The 18,910-nt window shown below is 42.4% G+C and overlaps 1 protein-coding gene across 4 annotated transcripts in view; it reads left to right on the top strand.

Annotated features, from left to right (window-relative positions):
• Positions 1 to 467: 467 nt before the first annotated feature.
• Positions 468 to 18,910, top strand: part of CACNB4 (calcium voltage-gated channel auxiliary subunit beta 4) — a 58,042-nt gene continuing 39,599 nt past the window's right edge. Inside the window, exons 1-7 of one of the 4 annotated variants that reach the window (XM_086353424.1) lie at positions 476 to 589; positions 2,896 to 3,018; positions 7,719 to 7,849; positions 9,491 to 9,567; positions 11,076 to 11,095; positions 11,321 to 11,401; positions 12,687 to 12,745. In XM_086353424.1, coding sequence (XP_086209550.1) covers positions 9,528 to 9,567; positions 11,076 to 11,095; positions 11,321 to 11,401; positions 12,687 to 12,745 — 200 coding nt within the window. In that variant the 5' untranslated portion in view covers positions 476 to 589; positions 2,896 to 3,018; positions 7,719 to 7,849; positions 9,491 to 9,527. Of the gene's footprint in view, positions 590 to 2,895; positions 3,019 to 7,718; positions 7,850 to 9,490; positions 9,568 to 10,882; positions 11,096 to 11,320; positions 11,402 to 12,686; positions 12,746 to 18,910 lie in introns of those variants that run through there. The other 3 variants (XM_086353432.1, XM_086353451.1, XM_086353441.1) reach the window with 3 other exon arrangements.

Here is an 18,910-nt window from a genome sequence, read left to right as displayed (position 1 = left end):
CTAATTCAGGTTTCTGCTTTATTGTGTTGAAATCTTAGACAAATTGATCATCTGTAATTTAAGATATGGGCAGGATTTAGCTCTTGCAATAGGCTGAGTCTCTTTTTCTTTCAAATCTATATATAAAAGAGAGAATGGAATGAAACTTCAGTTCCACAAGTAGTATGGGTTTAATATAAAGATAGTACAGAACCAGAAGAACTGGGGCTGGATATCACATAATTTTCATTGCCATTTACTTTCTAGCACTTAATCCAGTCAAAATACTTCCCTTTACAACATTGCTACCTTCCGAATTACTCAGATGCTTAACTGTATTCTGCATCTACATTAATGCAATAAGGCACAGAGCATATGCATCAGATTCTGTGCAAATGAGAAGAACTCATTCCAGGAGGCCGTTATGGAATTGATGACGTAAGACACCCCACATCATCTCATTCAGGCTACTCCGGGTTTTCCTTTCCAGGGTTCAGCGGACTCCTACACAAGCAGGCCGTCTGACTCCGATGTCTCTTTGGAAGAGGATCGGGAAGCGATTCGGCAGGAGAGGGAGCAGCAGGCGGCCATCCAGCTTGAGAGAGCAAAGGTGACGTTCTTGCCCCTCTTGGGTTCCAAAGTGGCATGTTGCTCAGCAGGTATCAGCTGCTCTTCCCCTGCCTCACATTTCTCTGGAATAATCGCTTTATGATTGTCCCGATAAGGCACCAGATTGCCAGGCCCTCGTCTGTTCACCCCTGATAGTAACACTCTCAGGGAGTGGTATCCTGAGACCTGGACCCTTTCAGTTTCCTTTTGCATTTGGTTGGGTGGTGAAAACTCTTGGTCATCTTCGATCTTGGTGATTGTGGACCATACCCAGCTTGCCCTTCCGGGAGTTGGCAGAGAGCCTCTCAAGGGACCAGCTTGCCCGCCCCGTTCTCCATGACAGTAGCCTTCATCACTGGCCGCAGGCGCACAGCTGGTCTCTGCACTGTTGATGTCTCTATCCTTCCCCCCTGGTTTCAGTCTCCCACCTCAAGTTCCTTCCCTGTTCAGAACTTTGAGCAACGATTAGCATTTCAGCAAAATTGAGCAATAAAAGGCTTTGCTTTTATTAAATTATTGATTATTGAATGATTGTTGAATAAGCTTTCAGATTATTGAATATCTGAAAGAGACCTTCAGATATTCCAGAGGAAGAAGACCCCATTAGTTCAGTTCATTCAGTCGCTCAGTCATGTCCGACTCTTTGCGACCCCATGAATTGCAGCACGTCAGGCCTCCCTATAGGAGGCAACAAAGAACAAATTGCATTTTTGAATGCTAGAACTGAATGAGTCACTAGAGATCTCCCGTGCTATGTCTTTCACACATTTTTTTTTTAAGCACAGACCCTTTTTTTGAAATGAAATTTTATTCACAGTAATGGACATAACAGATTGCTGGTCAGCCTCTCCTCTTTGCCCTTCGTGATAGACTCCTAAGGCATATTGATCCAGTCTTTCCAAGTTTTAGGAGGAAAAAAAAAATGGAAGCTCAAATAAAGTGAACTCCTTCCCTTTTCTATTTTGACAGTAAAATATTTAAAAGAGTGGGAAGAGGAGTGTGAGGCAGTCTCAGGAAGTGTCTTCCTTTGCTTTGACACCTGTGATATCTGTGCCAGGTGGTGGAAGCAGGTTGGAGGCAGTGTGGTGTCAGCGGGACCCAAATTCAGGTCCTGCTTCGATCCTCTTGCTCCCCAGGTGTGTTCCCAGCTTGAAGAAATGAGCCCATAGCAGAGCAGCCTGCCAGTGGTACAGAATTCGCCTGCCAGTGCAGGAGACCCAAGCCCGGTCTCTGGAGCTGGGAACTGCAATCCACTCCAGTATTCTTGCCTGGAGAATTCCATGGACAGAGGAGCCTGGTGGGCTGCAGTCCATGGGTTCACGACACGACTGAGAGACTAAGCACCTCTAGAATAGAGCAGCCCAGGATTGCAGGAACCTGGTGTGTTCTCGCGTGGCTAATTCCTGTTTTAGTCTTCTCTCAGGGTCTATCCTGTGGCTGCTGTGGTCACCCGGATGTCAGCAGCAGTGCTGTCAGCTGAAGCTGGAGGTTGGCTGAGCCTCTGCCAAGCTGCAGCCGCCCAGGAGCACTTTGCTGCAGGGCAATTTGTCTAAAAAGAGTTTCAGAAGCAGTTTTGTTAACTAGGGAGAAGGTGACGTGATGAGTAAACGGCTCCGCCCTCCCTGTCTGCCCTGGCCAGGCTGGCCTTTTTTTTCCCTGCCGGGACAAGATATTCTATTGAATGGGATCCTGCAGGTTTTCAGATCTGAGGCTATTTCAACAATATTTATTTTACCCCTCCACCTCTTTTTCCTTTAAGACCCAGCATACATTTCCTGTACCCCAAGATGTGGGTATCTGTTATCATTTAAAATAATAAACATGGGAATTCCTTGGTGGTTCAGGAGTCAGGACTCCATCCTCTCACTGCTGAGGGCCCAGGTTCAATCCCTGGTTGGGGAGCTGGGATCCCTCAGGCCTCATGGTGCAGCCAAAGAGAGGTAAAAAGAATAAAAGGACGCTCATACTTCAGAAAATAAAATAACAAACTTAAGTTTTATGACTAAAGGACAAAGCAGACTGCCCCTTCTGCCTTCTCTCCCCAAGACTCTGGGGCACAATTCTTTGGAATGTTGGAAAGTATGACAGTAGGGGAACAGGGTTGAGTGAGTAGGACAGAATCCTTTTCAGAGTCCTTTCTGCAGATTTCTTAGTGCTGCCTGGAAATGCGAAACCCAATTGAGATCCCTCTTTGGAAAGCGATTTCTCTTACTGCCTGGTACTCTCCGTGATCTGATTCTACATTTCAGTTAGAAAAACCTTCCACGTCTTCCTCCCTTCATCCTTCTTCTATGGTTCTGTTCCTAGTCTAAACCCGTAGCATTTGCTGTGAAGACGAATGTGAGCTACTGTGGTGCCTTGGACGAGGATGTGCCTGTTCCAAGCACGGCCATCTCCTTTGACGCGAAGGATTTTCTACACATAAAAGAGGTAAATGTAGGATGCATGCCTTAACCTGCCACACAATCAAGGGCAGGAATCAGCTCTGAGCCAAACTAAACGGAGAGGAGCCCTGAGGAGCTGCCAGTGTTTTGCCTCATTTAATTGGAAAGGCTTCCAAATCCATCCCTTCTCACTGAGATTTAGAAGACTGAGGTTGTTGCTTGCATTATCACGCATTTAAAATAAAACTAGCTGTTGGAGAGACAGTGGATTGGAGTGGGAGAAGTCTGGAATCAGGGAGACCGTTAGAGCTGTTCTAGATGAGGGATAATGGGATTGAGCCATCCTGGTGCTACTGAGATGGAGAAAACTATTTCTCTCCACATTTGAGGTATACTGTGGGAATTCAATGAAGAGTGCTGGTGATGGACCTTGTGTAGGAGCTAAGATTGAGGGAGACATCAAAGATGATCAAGGAAATCAAGGTTTATGAATTGAGCAGCTGGGATGGATATGACTAGGGTGGGGTGAGGACAGATGGGAAGGGAATTTGGGAGTGGACATATCAAAGGAGAAATGAAGTAGGAAGTTAGATGTGAGAATCTGGAGCTCAAAGGAAGGGGTTGGGCCAAAGATATACATTTGGATCGTTAGTTTATCCAGGTGGCATGTAAAGCTGTGGTAATGAATGAAGTCATCTAAAGACAGAGGGGAAGGAGGAGAGAAGGCAGCCCTGGATCAAATCCAAAGGAATTCCATCCTGCAAAGGTGGGGTGCATGAAAAGACTCAGCAAATAAGGAAGCTGAAAAGGAGAAGCCTGAGATATGGGAGGAGAACTAGGGCAGAGCAATTCATGGACATCAACAGAGAAGAGTGTGTTCAAAAGGAGGAAGCAACCAGCTGCAGCCAATGTTGTGACATGTCACCTAAGGTGAGGAGAAAGGAATGGACGTTGGGTTGGCAACACAGTGGTCAGCAGCGTGGACGTCGCTGGGACCATTGTCTGGAGTTTTGGAGATGAAAGCTGGATGCAGTGTGATAAGGAGAGAAGGGGAGTTAGGAAGTATATTTAGCAAGCACAGACCATGCTTCCAAGGGAGTTGACACTGACCAGGCAGTAGACTGAAGAGGGTATGAAGTCAAAAGAGGTTTTCTTTCAAGATGGGAGCTATCAGAATATGTGTCCATGCCTGTTAACAGAGAGAAAAGGAGAGAGATTGATGGGAAAGGTGGGAAGTTTTTGGTAGTCAGGAAGCCTGGGATCCAGACCCCAAGTGATGGGGCAGACCTTTGATAGGAAGGGGAACACTTAGTCATTATAACAGATAGGGAAAAAGATGAGTTTAGGTACTCATAGCTTTAGTCATGAGAAACTGAGGAAGCATCAAGATGACCTCTTCTGCTTTTTTGATCATGTATAACATGAGGATATTCATATTTGCCCTAAAGACAAGGACTCTCAACCCAAAACATGTGCCCTAACACCTGAGTGGTTAGGTTGACTTTGTGTCATCATTCTCATCAAAAACGACCAAACCATATTCATTAGTTGCTCATTCCCATTGTTTCCAAGGAGAAGCAGCACTTGAAACAGTAAAAGAAGTCCTCAGATATTCCAAGCATACTACTCACACCTGCATCCCCACCTTGATGCATTTTATTGTTTTTCCTCCATTCCATCAATCATCTCCATTTGTCCTGTTGGTTGCTTTTTTGATCTATATGCTCCTCGACCAGTGACTTTCCCTTGCCTTGGCAGTTTGATGTATGATGTTGAGCTTGTAATCCTATATGGATTAGAGCCACTTGTTTTCAGATTTTGAGATCTCAAATAAGGAAACATCTTAGGAAGAGAAAGTGCTCATCATTTTCAGGAAAGCAAAATGAGAAGAATTGGAATAGCACTAACGTGACCTTGCCAGGAAGCTGGCATGTACTCCCAGAACATCAACGCACGTGAACATATTTCTATAATCGAGTTGTAGCCTTTCCTCTCATCCATAACCTCGAAGGCCATTTGGTATGCTCTATTTTCTGTACTTTATCAGTAATGAAAAGCTTAAAAGTAGAGAAAAGCTACAGCAGTCCTTATCACATACACCAAATGACCAGTGATTTAAGCCCTTGAATGTACAATGTAACTTTCCTCTAAGTGGCTCAAAGGACTTTCATTAACATTGAGTCAGATTTTCACTGTGCTTTAGCTATTTCCTAGAAGAAAGTAAATGGCACCCCACTCCAGTATTCTTGCCTGGAAAATCCCATGGACAGAGGAGCCTGGAAGGCTGCAGTCCATGGGGTTGCTAAGAGTCGGACACGACTGAGCGACTTCCCTTTCACTTTTCGCTTTCACGCATTGGAGAAGGAAATGGCAACCCACCCAGTGTTCTTGCCTGGAGAATCCCAGGGACTGGGGAGCCTGGTGGGCTGCCGTCTATGGGGTCGCACAGAGTCGGACACGACTGAAGCAACTCAGCAGCAGCAGCAGCAGCAGAAGAAAGTAAAACATCTTGGGAAGTTACATCAACTATTTCAGGAACCCCTTTAAGATCATTTGGGTAGCAGTTAGTAAGTTAGTGTTCCGGTGGGTTAATTTGATTTCAGGAGGTAACTTAAGCTGTGGGAAACTATGACTCACTGTCTGTTTTGTCCCCACCACAGTAAAACTTAAATTTCAAATCCATGCACCAAACATTCTAACGGGGTCCCATTGCCTTTTGTTAATTCCAAAATAAATAGACCTGTTATTTCAGGAGTGTTATCCTTAAATAAAAGATGGAAAGATGGGAGAAATTGAGGCCTAGACTGTTCAAGATTTTATATTAGGTTGACTCACATTTCTTCAGTGCCAGCTCAGACTGCTTACCATGTGTGCTTTGTGTAGGAGCTGTGTGCAAAACAAAGGCCAAATCTCTAACTTATATCTTTTTGCTTTTGAGTATATAACTGTTACTCAGAATTACTCAGAGCCACCCGAAATTTCGTGCTTTGATGATTCAGTGGAAATATCCATTTCTCCTTCCCAGCATGTCAATGTCATATACAAATTCTACTGTCCTGTGAGCTAAGCAAAATATACCATATAGAGTTACGCTTTGAAAAAATGAGATGCTTCCTGGATCAAAGAGAGAGAGAGTTACCTTGTCCGACATTAATAAAGACAATAAAGAAAGTTTTTGAAATTATCTCTGGAGGATGTAAACAGTAGGACTAATGTCTGTTTTCTGGAAATCACCTAGCTGAAACCTTCCCTTGAGGCAGGTAGCTTGGATTAAACATGCCTTCTGCCCTAAGATTTGTTAACTACAAACTGGTACTTGCCATGGGTACTTTACTGACTGAGCCGCCAGGGAAGCCCAAAAGAGTCGGACACGACTTAGCGACTGAACAACAACAACAACACGGGCGCTTGCCATCTGCCTCTGTCTGGATTAAGTCATGTGCTGCTGCAGCTGCTGATTTTCAACACCCTCTGAAAGTGGAGAGCAGAAATGAGGCACTCTGTGCTCTGGGAAAAACTGCCATAACTGGTCTTCAGATAGTTAAGTATTTTTCAGGAGCCAATTTTATGAGCCCCATTCTTATATCTCCTCATATTTAGAAAAGCACTAAATTCCTTCTTAATGATGACTGCTCCTTATGACTAGCAGAAAGCTTCTGTTTGTGCTTGATTGAATGTATTCTTTCTGACCTTACTCCACTGCCTCTAGGAGCAGTTTCTCAGAACTATCTGAAATGCTGTCTCCTGGGCTATAGTCCTCATTTTGCCCCCAAATAAAACTTAACTTGCAGCTGTCATATTGTGCATTTTTTTTAAAAGTCAGCAAACTCAGCAAATCTGTCATTACAAATGCAGTTGTGCTGGCCCATCAAATAGGACCATGTTCACCCCATATTGACTGAAGCCTTTGTGTGGGTTTGTTTTCCAAAGTTACATGTCTTGGAACTTTATTTAAATGGAAATTCCTTCATTCCTATTGGATTTCAGGTCACTTGGAGATTACTTCAAAAATTCCACTTATGTAAAATATGCTTAGTCTTTGTGAGAGTAGGCTTATTTTTCTTCAGGTAATAAGATGGACCTTGATTTGCAAATCTGTATTTGGAAGATTATATTGTTTTTCCCCAGAGAGAGTAAAATACAGATACTACGGTGGAATTTTTACCTCAAAGCTTTTGATAAATAACAGACTGTTCAGTGTATTTCATCTTAGACTTGTCTGTCTTGTCTTCCAGAGTTCTAATTACAGTGGTGCATTTTTATCCTTATAAAATCTATTCCTGAAGATGTGGCAAGAGCTTCTTGACAAGGACCAAAGGAATCGGAACGTTAAGACCTGACTTTAGCCCAGGGATTAGCAAATGGTGTCCCATGGGCTGAAACCCAGCCTGCTGTCTTTCAGAAAGAAAAGGTTTCTTGAAGCACAGCCATGCTTACATGTTTACATACTGTCTGTGGCTGCTTCCACACTACAGCAGAAGGTTACAGTGGTTGCATCAGAGTCCATATGGCCTGCAGACCCTCAAGTATTAATTATCTTGGCTTTTGGACTAGAAAGCTTGCTTTATTCTTTGGACACCACCCCCCAGATATATATAATATGGTATAATATACTATAAATAGTGTTTGTATATATAACATGGTACAGTATAATGTTATATAACATAGTGCCTCCTCTTTTGGCCCCCTGAAATGAATAAATGTGAAGATAAGTGAATTGATAGCATCGTTGTTTCTGTGTTCCAGAAATATAACAATGATTGGTGGATAGGAAGGCTGGTGAAAGAAGGCTGTGAGATTGGCTTCATCCCAAGTCCGCTGAGATTGGAGAACATACGGATTCAGCAGGAACAGAAAAGGGGCCGTTTTCACGGAGGGTGAGGCTCCTTCTTTTCTCCACATTTTGTTTGCAGGGAGCAGGGAAATTAGGCGATGTTTTCAAGTTTCCTTATTAAGTTAAACTCGTATGCTTTTGAAGTAAAAGCTATTTTTCTATGTGCAAGGCGTTTCTGAAATTGACACAAGGGGGTTTCAGGTAGTTCATGCCCCCTGTTGTGTACTGAACGAAGCCGGGCACTCCTGAAATCAGCATGAATTCCACAGTGGAGACTGTTTTCTGTGACCTCAACAAACCCTCTTGGGAACCTGAGCTTCCCTCTGTGAGAGTTGTATAGGGCATCCTTTTACAGTACTGTAAGTGGGGGCCTGGTCTGACCTGGCATCGTAGCTCTTCTTGGTTATCTTTCAAAGAAGCTCTTTCAAGTGAGTACAGAATGCCGTAGTACATGCAATACCATCCCAGGACTAGTAGCAGCTTCTCCAGGGTTTTCTGTGGCCACTGCTTGGTAATAAAGGGAAGACTCTGTCCAGCTTCAGATGAATTAACCTCTAGTGAACAATGAAGTATCCACAAAGATCAGAGTGCAGGTGTTTAAACGCCCAGGGATACAAGCAAAGCCTGAGAGGACAAATCAACATCATATTAAGCCTGCATGTATTGTGAGCCTACACTGAAGCACTGATTTGCTATGTGTTACTGTTTTTTGAAAGTCCTAAAATAGAATGAGTTCTTTCTCTTAACTCTCAACCTCCTTTTTCTATTAGATCCTTTTCTGTTTCAAAAATGCCTCTGTTCTTCAGGAGCCCTTTTGCCTTTGTCATAATGGGAAGTTCTTAAACAGTGATAGGAGATCACAACAGTACAGTGTGAGCCCCACTTTTAATTATCGACCTTTGTTAGAATATAACATGCCTGTGATGTTATTAATGATTCATCCCTCTTATTACTTCTCTAGACTTTTTGTCTCTCTTGCTGCTCCATGTGAAAGCCTATCTTCCTTTGCAATTGCTCTTTTTTTCTTACCAGACCCTTTCCTTCACTTTTCCACTGAATCACTCCTTCATCTGCTTCAGATCTGTGTTAAATATCATCTTTTCAATGATCCAGTTCCTGCCACCATATCTAAAGTTGAATCCGTTTCTCTCCCCTTGCTTGTCTCTCTCCCATCTCAGTTTTCTTTATTGCACTTACTATCAAACATACTACATTTTTACCTATTCATCTGACTGAAACTGATACCACTAGAATTTGTCTGTATAAGGGAAGGAATTCTGTTTCCCCTCACTGTTGTATCCTTAGTTCCTGTAACAGTGAATACGCTTCTGCTCATTCTGAGCTGTGTTTGACATCCAGCCAGTGCATTGGTGGTCAGTGTTGGTTAAGCAGACGGTTCACAAGAACACCCCTCTTAGTGATTCATTGGCCTCATTTCTGCATTGAATAATTAGGAAAGAGACTTTCACAAAGTATTTCCAGATCTTAGTTAGTTTCCCACTTTCTCTGAGAAAGGAGGTCAAAGAAAACATTTGGGCAGATCCTTGAAGCTCTACTCTAAGAGCAGGACTTGGTGTGTTTTGAATTATTTAGTAGGATTAAGGCCAAAGAAAGCTTTGTACTCTCAAGTTCTATTTTCAAGGAATCTGGGGAATGAGTCCTAAGTTCCTTTTCTGTATCTTAGGAAATCTAGTGGAAATTCTTCTTCAAGTCTCGGAGAAATGGTATCAGGGACATTTCGAGCAACTCCCACATCAACAGGTGAGGGGTTTAGTTAGCCTTTTTTTTTTTTTTAATGGAATGTATTTCTTTCTTAATCTTTGAAAATACATGCAAATATTTTTTTACTAATTTGGAAGCAATTTAAAGATTTTTATGCTTACTATTTCATTGCTTATTTGCTTTTCTCTAGTAATTTAATTTGATTTAAAGGGTACTTGTGTTACTAGAAATTCAGATCATTGTAACAATGACAGAGATTACATGTTTTGATATGGCTCATGATTTTGTACAATCTTATTTGCCCTCTATTGTATAAATCATTCAGAAGCAAGTTCACTATTCCACCCGAGAACCCAGCACACTTTAAGATGGTGAGGGCCAATTATATGAGTTTTAAAAGCATTCTAAAGAAAATGCCAAGTTCCAGTCTTCATGTAAAACTTCAGGGTGGGTTGGTACAACCTGAGCTGTGGAGGTGGGGAGGGTTGAAGCAGAGAATGAGGTTTGGCCCAAAGGGGCTCATTTCTGTTTGAAAAGCAGACAACTGAGTCCTGAATTTAATGGTTATGAAGGGACAGTGATGGCCCAGTCAGAAGTTGTTGTACATTTAGAAATTGTGGAGGTGTTCAAGCAAGAATTTTTCTTCCACCACGTTCCCTGGCTCATTTCATTCTGCCCCAGAACGGATGCTGCATTAATGTATCTGGGGTCATCAATTCAGAATGACAGATCCAATGTCTATCCTGGCATACCATAACTGCAGGAAACTGGGTTGGTTCCAGAGCAGATCTGAGTATCAGAGTCCTTGTATGTGAACCCTGATCTCCAGGGCTCTGAACCAAAGTCTTGTTCTTTAGGTTGTCTGCAAATGGACAGGACTGCATGGGTGGCCACAAAGCCAGAGATATTGAGTATATTTTGCCTCATCCCCATTTGCTGAACATTTAAGTCATTGCAGCTGTTCACTATTACACACAAGAAAGAACAGGGACAACTGATTATAAACTTACTTGAAATTAAAAGCAGTGCACTAGGAAAAATATGTCAGTATTCTGGAAAGTGAGCAGAAAGCCTTAAGAACACAAAAAGAACTGCAAATTCTTCTGCCAGTTTACCAAAATTACACATCCAAAAATAACTAGTGAGTGCAGTGATGGTCATTATTATACAAATTATTGTTCTAAGTCCCTTTTTATCAAATTTGATTTGTCCAAGTTGCTCTCAGCCACGCCACTTGCTGTGTCCAGCACGGGAACAACCCATGGCCTGTGGCTGGCCCAGCCAATGTTATGAAATCTAGCCCCCCACCCATTGTGAAATCAGGGTATGAGGTCATTTGTTCAGGAAGGAAATTGTCTGTTTTTGCATTTGTCTTCCCAATTGGCCCAACCAGAATGAAATAGTAGAGTAGTACTCTGCGGAGTGGGTGATTGGGAAATGATGAGAATGACAGGGACAAATTGGCATATTCTTCCATTTTCTACAATCGTGTGCTGACAATGACAGAGATTACATGTTTTGATATGGCTCTCATTGTTGTCTTTTAGCAAAACAGAAGCAAAAAGTGGTAAGTCATGTTTCCTTTTTAAATCTCCTGTGAAGGTTTCTATCCATAACTGCTTGTAATGCTCCATTTCAGTGACCCAAATGGCTATAAAATGAGGGAGGCGTCTCCTTGGTGGGACCCGTGGTTATCATTTCTCATTTGGCCGGAGGATTGTGAATGTTGTGGCTGTGGAGGAGGGCTGCTGACCCTCACACCTTGTTATGTGTGTCCAATCGTCTCTTTCAGACGGAGCACATCCCCCCCTACGACGTGGTGCCATCCATGCGTCCGGTGGTGCTGGTGGGGCCATCGCTGAAGGGTTATGAGGTACCGATATCAGTCTGTTACCCATTAGTTCTTGATCAAGAATCTAGGAGACAACCACTGGGAGCTTCCTCCACTAGGGCCCTCAGCTTGTGAAGACAGGAGGTACTTTGTGGGGTTCACGTGGCCCTTTGCTATTTCCTCCCTCTCTGGCCCTCTTCTCATCTTTCATGTATTACAGTGTTTAGAAATAGCTCCCTCAAAATAGTTATAATGGGAAGTTCTGGTCAAAGGTTTGCTCTGCTTTCAAGTCAAAGAAAAGGATTTTATCTGTCTCAACGGTTCCTGTTGCTGTTAGAAAAAATAGCAAATGAATGGCACAAGGGAACATAAAAGCAAACTGCCAGCAAACCTCACCTCAGAGCACCAACCAGTCTCGCTTTGCTGGGTGCTCAAGACGATGGCATATTCCACCAAACATTTCCCTGCTTCTTTATTTTAAAGGATGTAAAAAAGGGAAAAAACTCCATTAAAAATATCATTGAACTCCTTCAGAGATGAACTAAGCAATGTAAGGAAGAAGAGAGCACTTAGATGTACTGCATTTCAGATGTTGCCATTTTGACTTTATGCCAGCATGGATAAGAATAAATGGGTAGGACATTATCTGAAGGTGGGCCACCTCCATGGCACCCTTGCCACTGAATCAGCACAAATCTGGCACATAGTCAGCTTTCAGTGCACATTTGTTGACTGAATTAATCAATCTCTTTGACGCAGGTTTAAGAATCCCATCTCCTTCTCCCACTTCCCCTTTCACTCCCTCCCCTCCCCTCCCCCTCTCAATGGGGACTGTCTGAGGAAGAGCAGAGAGGGGTCTACAGAAGTCCAGCCCTGGATGTGGAGAATGTGTCCACCAACTTGCTCGGACTAGCAGGAGGCCGGGCCTGGGGCTGGCCCAAGGAGCTCTAGTTGCTCCTCACTACAGGCAGGCACCACTCAGGTATGGCATGGACAGGCCGTACCTGTGCACAGAGCCAGCTTATCCTGGTCTCCTGGTGGCCATTCAACCCCTAAAAAAGAGATGAGGGTCTGTCTTGGGTCTAGTGAACACCGCTGGTTCACCCCTCAGCACCCTGGAGGAGAACAAATGGGGGAAACTGAGTAAGCGCAAGTAGGTTAAGTGTGAAAAACTCCATTCATGGTAGTTTGCCCTGTCCTGCCCCCAGCAGACAAATAGCTGTGATAAGGTCTTTGGTTGGAGCACCCTTCTTTGCAGCTCTCTCACTCTTGATCTCTCTCTCTCTGCTGTTGTTTGCCTCATTCTTTTTCTCTCACCTCTGCAAAGGTCACAGACATGATGCAGAAAGCCCTCTTTGATTTCCTGAAGCACAGGTTTGATGGGAGGTGAGACATACAGATGCTTTTCCATTTTTATTTTCCTTTAACCACCGTGAATGATAAATTGATTTGTAGGTCTATGTCTCCTGCGATTGCAGATGTTCTCTAATTAAAAGTTAAGTCAGTGTTCAAGGGAGAACACAATGAAAGTGCTCTGAAAATATGAAGTTAGGATGTATAGCATTGAATCTCTTAAAGTAAAAGGACCTTGATAAGGAAAATAATCCATTTGTTTTATTTACATGTATGCGTTAGTCTTTATTTTCTCACTTGTAATTGAATTCATACCAAACATGTTTATGAGAAAATGATGAAAAATATAGAATGTTTCTGACAATATGGTGCATCGCTGGTCACGTTGGGTAGAATCATTTGGGAACTGTGTGTGTGCATGCATATATGCCTGTGTATCATATGAAGATATAAAGTACTAAATTTCCTTAAAAGAAGAGCGCAAGAAATGTTTCCATCATGGTGGAGGTGGTTTAATTGCTAAGTTGTGTTCTACTCTTGCAATCCCATGGACTGCAGCTCGCCAGGCTCCTCCGTCCATAGTATTTTCCAGGCAAGAATACTGGAGTGGGTTACCATTTCCTTCTCCAGGGCATCTTCCTGACCCAGGGATCGAACCTGGGTTCGCATTGCAGGCAGATTCTTTACTGACTGAGCCACCAAGGAATCCTGTTTTCATCATAAGCTTCCCAAAGTGACTATTTTGAAGGGAATAGTAATTCTTTGAATATTCAGTTCTGGGTTTGTTTTACTAGAAATTACCTTGCTATTTTATTGTTTTCTTTTCTATGTATCTTATCCCACTATGACCCATATCAACATGGCACAGTCTTTAACCAATAGAAAATTTTATCATTTCAGTTTTGTGAAAAATATCTGGAAGGAGCTTCTGTATTTTGCAGAGAAATGTTAAAAAGTCCACACTGACTCAATACTAAGAACTAAGCTCTTTCACAATGCAGAATGTATTCCGTGTAAAAATAACCACATGAAATCAATACCTGAAGATTTATTAGAAATGAAGAAAACTTAGCGCTGATGGATAAGTTTGGATAAATGCATCCAGCTTACTAAATTTTTAAGTATTTAAAGATATTTTTTAAAATTTCCACATGGGTTTTAAAAAATATGATATTTTAAGGAAAAAAGCAAACATGATACTGATTTAAGTACAAATTGTATATATTTGTTTAAAAGAAAAACCTTCTGGGTAATTGTGTTTAAAGTATTTGTTAGTTTCTGGGACTATATATAATAGAAAGAAAATAAGCTGGGATGTTAGTTCCAATAGTTGATGTTTTAGTTCAAGAAAGCAGAAAGCTTCAGTGCCATTATGTGAATTGCTAAGTACCTCAGTACAGACTTCAGTTTCAGTTCAGTTGCTCACTTGGGTCCGACTCTTTGCAAGCCCATGGACTGCAGCATGCCAGGCTTCCCTGTCCATTACCAACTCGCAGGTCTTGCTCAAACTCATGTCCATTGAGTTGGTAATGCCATCCAACCATCTCATCCTCTGTCATCCCCTTCACCTCCTACCTTCAATCTTTCTTAGCATCATGGTCTTTTCCAATTAGTCAGTTTTTTGCATTAGGTGGCCAAAGTATTGGAGCTTCATCTTCAGCATCAGTCCTTCCAATGAATATTCAGGACTGATTTCCTTTAGGATTGCCTGGCTGGATCTCCTTGCTGTCCAAGGGACTCTCAAGAGTCTTCTCCAACACCACAGTTCAAAGCATTAGTTCTTCGGTGCTCAGCCTTCTTTATGGTTGGACTCTCACAGTCATTCATGACTACTGGAAAAACCATAGCTTTGACTAGACAGACCTTTGCTGGCAAAGTAATGTCTCTGCTTTTTAATGTGCTGTCTAGGTTGGTCATAGCTTTTCTTCCAAGGAGCAAGTGTCTTTTAATTTCATGCTTCAGTCACCATCTGCAGTGATTTTAGAGCTCAAGAAAATAAAGCTTGTTACTGTTTCCACTGTTTCCCCATCTATATGCCATGAAATGATGGAACCAGATGCCATGATCTTAGTTTTCTGAATGTTGAGTTTTAAGCCAACTTTTTCACTCTCCTCTTTCACTTTCATCAGGAGGCTCTTTAGATCCCTTTTACTTTCTGCCATAAGAATGGTGTCATCTGCCTATCTGAGGTTATTGATATTTCTCCCAGCAATCTTAATTCCAGCTTGTGCTTCATCCAGCCCAGCATTTCTCATGATGTACTGTGCATATAAATTAAATAAGCAAGGTGACAATATACAGCCTTGACATATTCATTTCCCAATTTTCAACCAGTCCATTGTTCCATGTCTGGTCCTAACTGTTGCTTCTTGACTTGCATACAGATTTCTCAGGAGACAGATTTCTCAGGTCAGGTGGTCTGGTATTCCCATCTCTTTCAGAATCTTCCACAGTTTATTGTGATCCACACAGTCAAAGACTTTAGTGTAGTCAGTAAAGCAGACATAGATGTTTTTCTGAAACTCTTTTGCTTTTTTCAATGATCCAACGGATGTTGGCAATTTGATCTCTGGTTCCTCTGCCTTTTCTAAATCCAGCTTCAAAATCTGGAAGTTCTTGGTTCACATACTGTTGAAGCCTCACTTGGAGAATTTTGAGAATTACTTTGCTAGTGTGTGAGATGAGTGCAATTGTTTGGTAGTTTGAGCATTCTTTGGCATTGCCTTTCTTTTGGATTGGAATGAAAACTGACCTTTTCTAATCCTGTGGCCACTGTTGAGTTTTCCAAATTTGCTAGCATTTTGAGTGCAGGACTTTCACAGCATCATCTTTTACGATTTTTAATAGCTCAGCTGGAATCCCATCATCTCCACTAGCTTTGTTCGTAGTGATGCTTCCTAAGGCCCACTTGACTTCGCATTCCAGGATGTCTGACTCTAGGTGAGTGATCACACCTTTGTGGTTATCTGGATCATGGAGATCTTTTTTGTATAGTTCTTTCTGTATTCTAGCCACCTCTTCTTAATATCTTATGCTTCTGTTAGGCCCATACCATTTCTGTCCTTTATTGTGCCCATCTTTGCATGAAATATTACCTTGGTATCTCTGACTTTCTTGAAGAGATTTCTAGTCTTTCCCATCTATTGTTTTCCTTTATCTCTTTGCATTGATCACTGAGGAAGGTTTTCTTATCTGTCTTTGCTATTTTTTGGAACTATGCATTCAAGTGGATATACTTTCCTTCTCTTTTTTGCCTTTTGCTTCTCTTCTTTTCTCAGCTCTGTAAGCCCTCCTCAGACAACCATTTTGCCTTTTTGCATTTCTTTTTCTTGGGGATGGTCTTGATCATCACCTCCTACAATGTCACGAACCTCCATCCATAGTTCTTCAGGCACTCTGTCTATCAGATCTAATCCCTTGAATCTATTTGTCACTTCCACTATATAATTATAAGGGATTTGATTTAGCAGTCTAGTGGTTTTCCCTACTTTCTTCAATTTAAGCCTGAATTTCGCAATAAGGAGTTCATGATTTGAGCCACAGTCAGCTCCCTGTCTTATTTTTGCTGACTGTATAGAGCTTCTCCATCTTTGGATGCAAAGAATATAATCAATTTGATTTCAGTATTGATCATCTGAGGATGTCCATGTATAGAGTCATCTCTTGTGTTGTTGAAAACGAGATGGTGGAATAGAAGGACATGTGCTCATCTTCCCCAGTGAGAATTGCAAAATTTCAACTTACTGCTGAACAATCATTGACAGATTGTTATCTGTCTCACCAAAAAAGACCCCCCCAAAATAGATACCCCACATCCAAGGGCAAAGGAGAAGCCCTAACAAGATGGTAGGAGGGGTGAAATACATTTAGAATAAAACCCCATACCTGCCAGAGATGCTCAGAGGGTTCAAACAGAACTTTATGTGCACCAGGACCCAGAGTCCCCAGAAAGACTGAGCCAGACCTGCCTTTGAGTGTCTGAGTGTCTCCTATGGAGGCACGGGTCAGCAGTGGCCTGCCGCAGCAACAGAGGCTCTGGGTGTAGCTACCTGGGACACACAGCGTATGGCATAAGCCCTCTTGGAGGAGGTTGCCATTAGCCCCACTATAAAGCTGCTGAGCAGACGACCCACAAACTTTAGAACAATATATCAAATAAATTCTCATACTGTTAAGAAAGAAAGTTCTAGGACCCACGACAGATTTCCCAACCTGGGGATCCAGCAAAGAGACTGAGAACCCCCAGGGAATTTGACTTTGGGGGCCAGTGGGATTTGATTACAGAACTCCCACAAGAATGGGGAAACAGACTCTTGGAGGGCACAAACAAACCTTGTGTGCACCAGGAGCCAGGAGAAAGGAGCTTTGTCCCCACAAGAAACTGAGACAGACTTGGCTGTGAGTGTCCAGGAGCCTCCAGCAGAGGCGTGGGTTGACAGTGGCCTGTTGTGGGGTCAGGGGCACTGAATACAACAGTGAGTGCATAAGTCCCTATGAAGGAGGTTTCCATTATGGTCATTACCCCTACCATAGTTTGGCCTCAGACCAAATAACAGGGAGGTAACACAGCCCCACCCATCAACAGAAAAGTGGATTAAAGGTTTACTGAGCAGGGCCCTGACCATCAGAACAAAACCCAGTTTCCCCCACAGTCAGTCTCTCCCATCAGGAAGCTTCCATAAGGCTTTTATCCTTCTCCATCAGAGGGCAGACAGAATGAAAACCACAATCACAGAAAACTAACCACACTGGTCACATGGATCACAGCCTTGGCTAACTCAATGAAACTATGAGCCATGCCATGTAGGGCCACCCAAGACAGATGGGTCATAATGGAGAGTTCTGACAAAACGTGGTCCACTGGAGAAGGGAATGGCAAACCACTTCAGTGTTTTTGCCTTGAGAACCCCATGAATAGTATGAAAAGGCAAAAAAGTATGACACTGAAAGATGAACTCCCCAGGTTGGTAAGTGCCCAATATGCTACTGGAAAAGAGTGGAGAAATAACTCCAGAAACAATGAAGAGATGGAGCCAAAGCAAAAACAATGCCCAGTTGTGGATATAACTGGTGATGAAAGTGAAGTCCGATGCTGTAAAGAAATGAACCTGGAATGTTAGGTCCATGAATCAAGGAAAATTGGAAGTGGTCAAACAGGAGATGGCAAGAGTGAACATTGATCAGTGAACTAAAATGGACGGGAATGGGCAAATTTAATTCAGATGACCATTATATCTACTACTGTGGACAAGAATCCCTTAGAAGAAATGTAGTAGCCCTCATAGTCAACAGAAGAGTCTGAAATGCAGTACTTGGGTGCAATCTCAAAAATGACAGAATGATCTCTGTTCGTTTCCAAGGCAAAGCATTCAATATCACAATAATCCAAGTCTACGCTCCGAACACTAATGCCGAAGAAGCTGAAGTTGAATGGTTCTATGATGACCTACAAGACCTTCTAGAACGAACACCAAAAAAAGATGTCCTTTTCATCATAGGAGACTGGAATGCAAACGTAGGAAGTCAAGAGATACCTGGAGTTAACAGGCAAATTTGGCCTTGGAGTACACAATGAAGCAGGGCAAAGGCTAACATGTTTTGCCAAAAGAATGCACTGGTCAGAGTACAGGCTAGATTGCCTTGATAAATAGAGCCCAAAATGTATAATGAATCAAACTCAGTGGAAACTTATTGTTGCTCATTGCACAGTCTGAGGCAGGTGTTCCTCAGCTGGAAGGTGGGTAGGATGGAGAAGGGAAGGATGGGAAAGAAAGTTTGTCCTGTGCATCATTTGGGACCGCTGGCCTGGGGTTGATCTCTACAATCAGCTGTAGGGAGAGGAGTGAACCAGCTTCTCTAGTTCACATCATTCTCACATTTCATTGGCTAGAACTTAGACATGTGGCCACACCTTCTTGCAAAGGAGGCTAGGAATTACAGTCTAGCTATGTGCCCAGGAGGAAGACAAAATGGATTTTGTTGAACAAATAGCAGTCTGCCATATTTATCTAGTGGACACAAGGGCTTAATAAGAAAGCCATAGATGTATCCTATTCTCTCTCTCTTTTTAAACAAAATAGACAGAGAATGAAGTAATTTCAAAGAAAACAAGTGAAAAGTACTGAATACTAGACTATTGGAGTTGGAAGGAAATGTAAAAAGTCCTTATATTCTAATCTCTTAAGTCAAACAACAGGT

Source organism: Bos grunniens, chromosome 2 (genome assembly GCF_055505025.1).
Source record: "Bos grunniens cultivar Pamir isolate PY7600 chromosome 2, Bosgru_T2T1.0, whole genome shotgun sequence".
NCBI lineage: Eukaryota > Metazoa > Chordata > Mammalia > Artiodactyla > Bovidae > Bos > Bos grunniens.
Note: the sequence above shows the minus strand (reverse complement) of the source record. Positions and strands in the feature narration are given on the sequence as shown.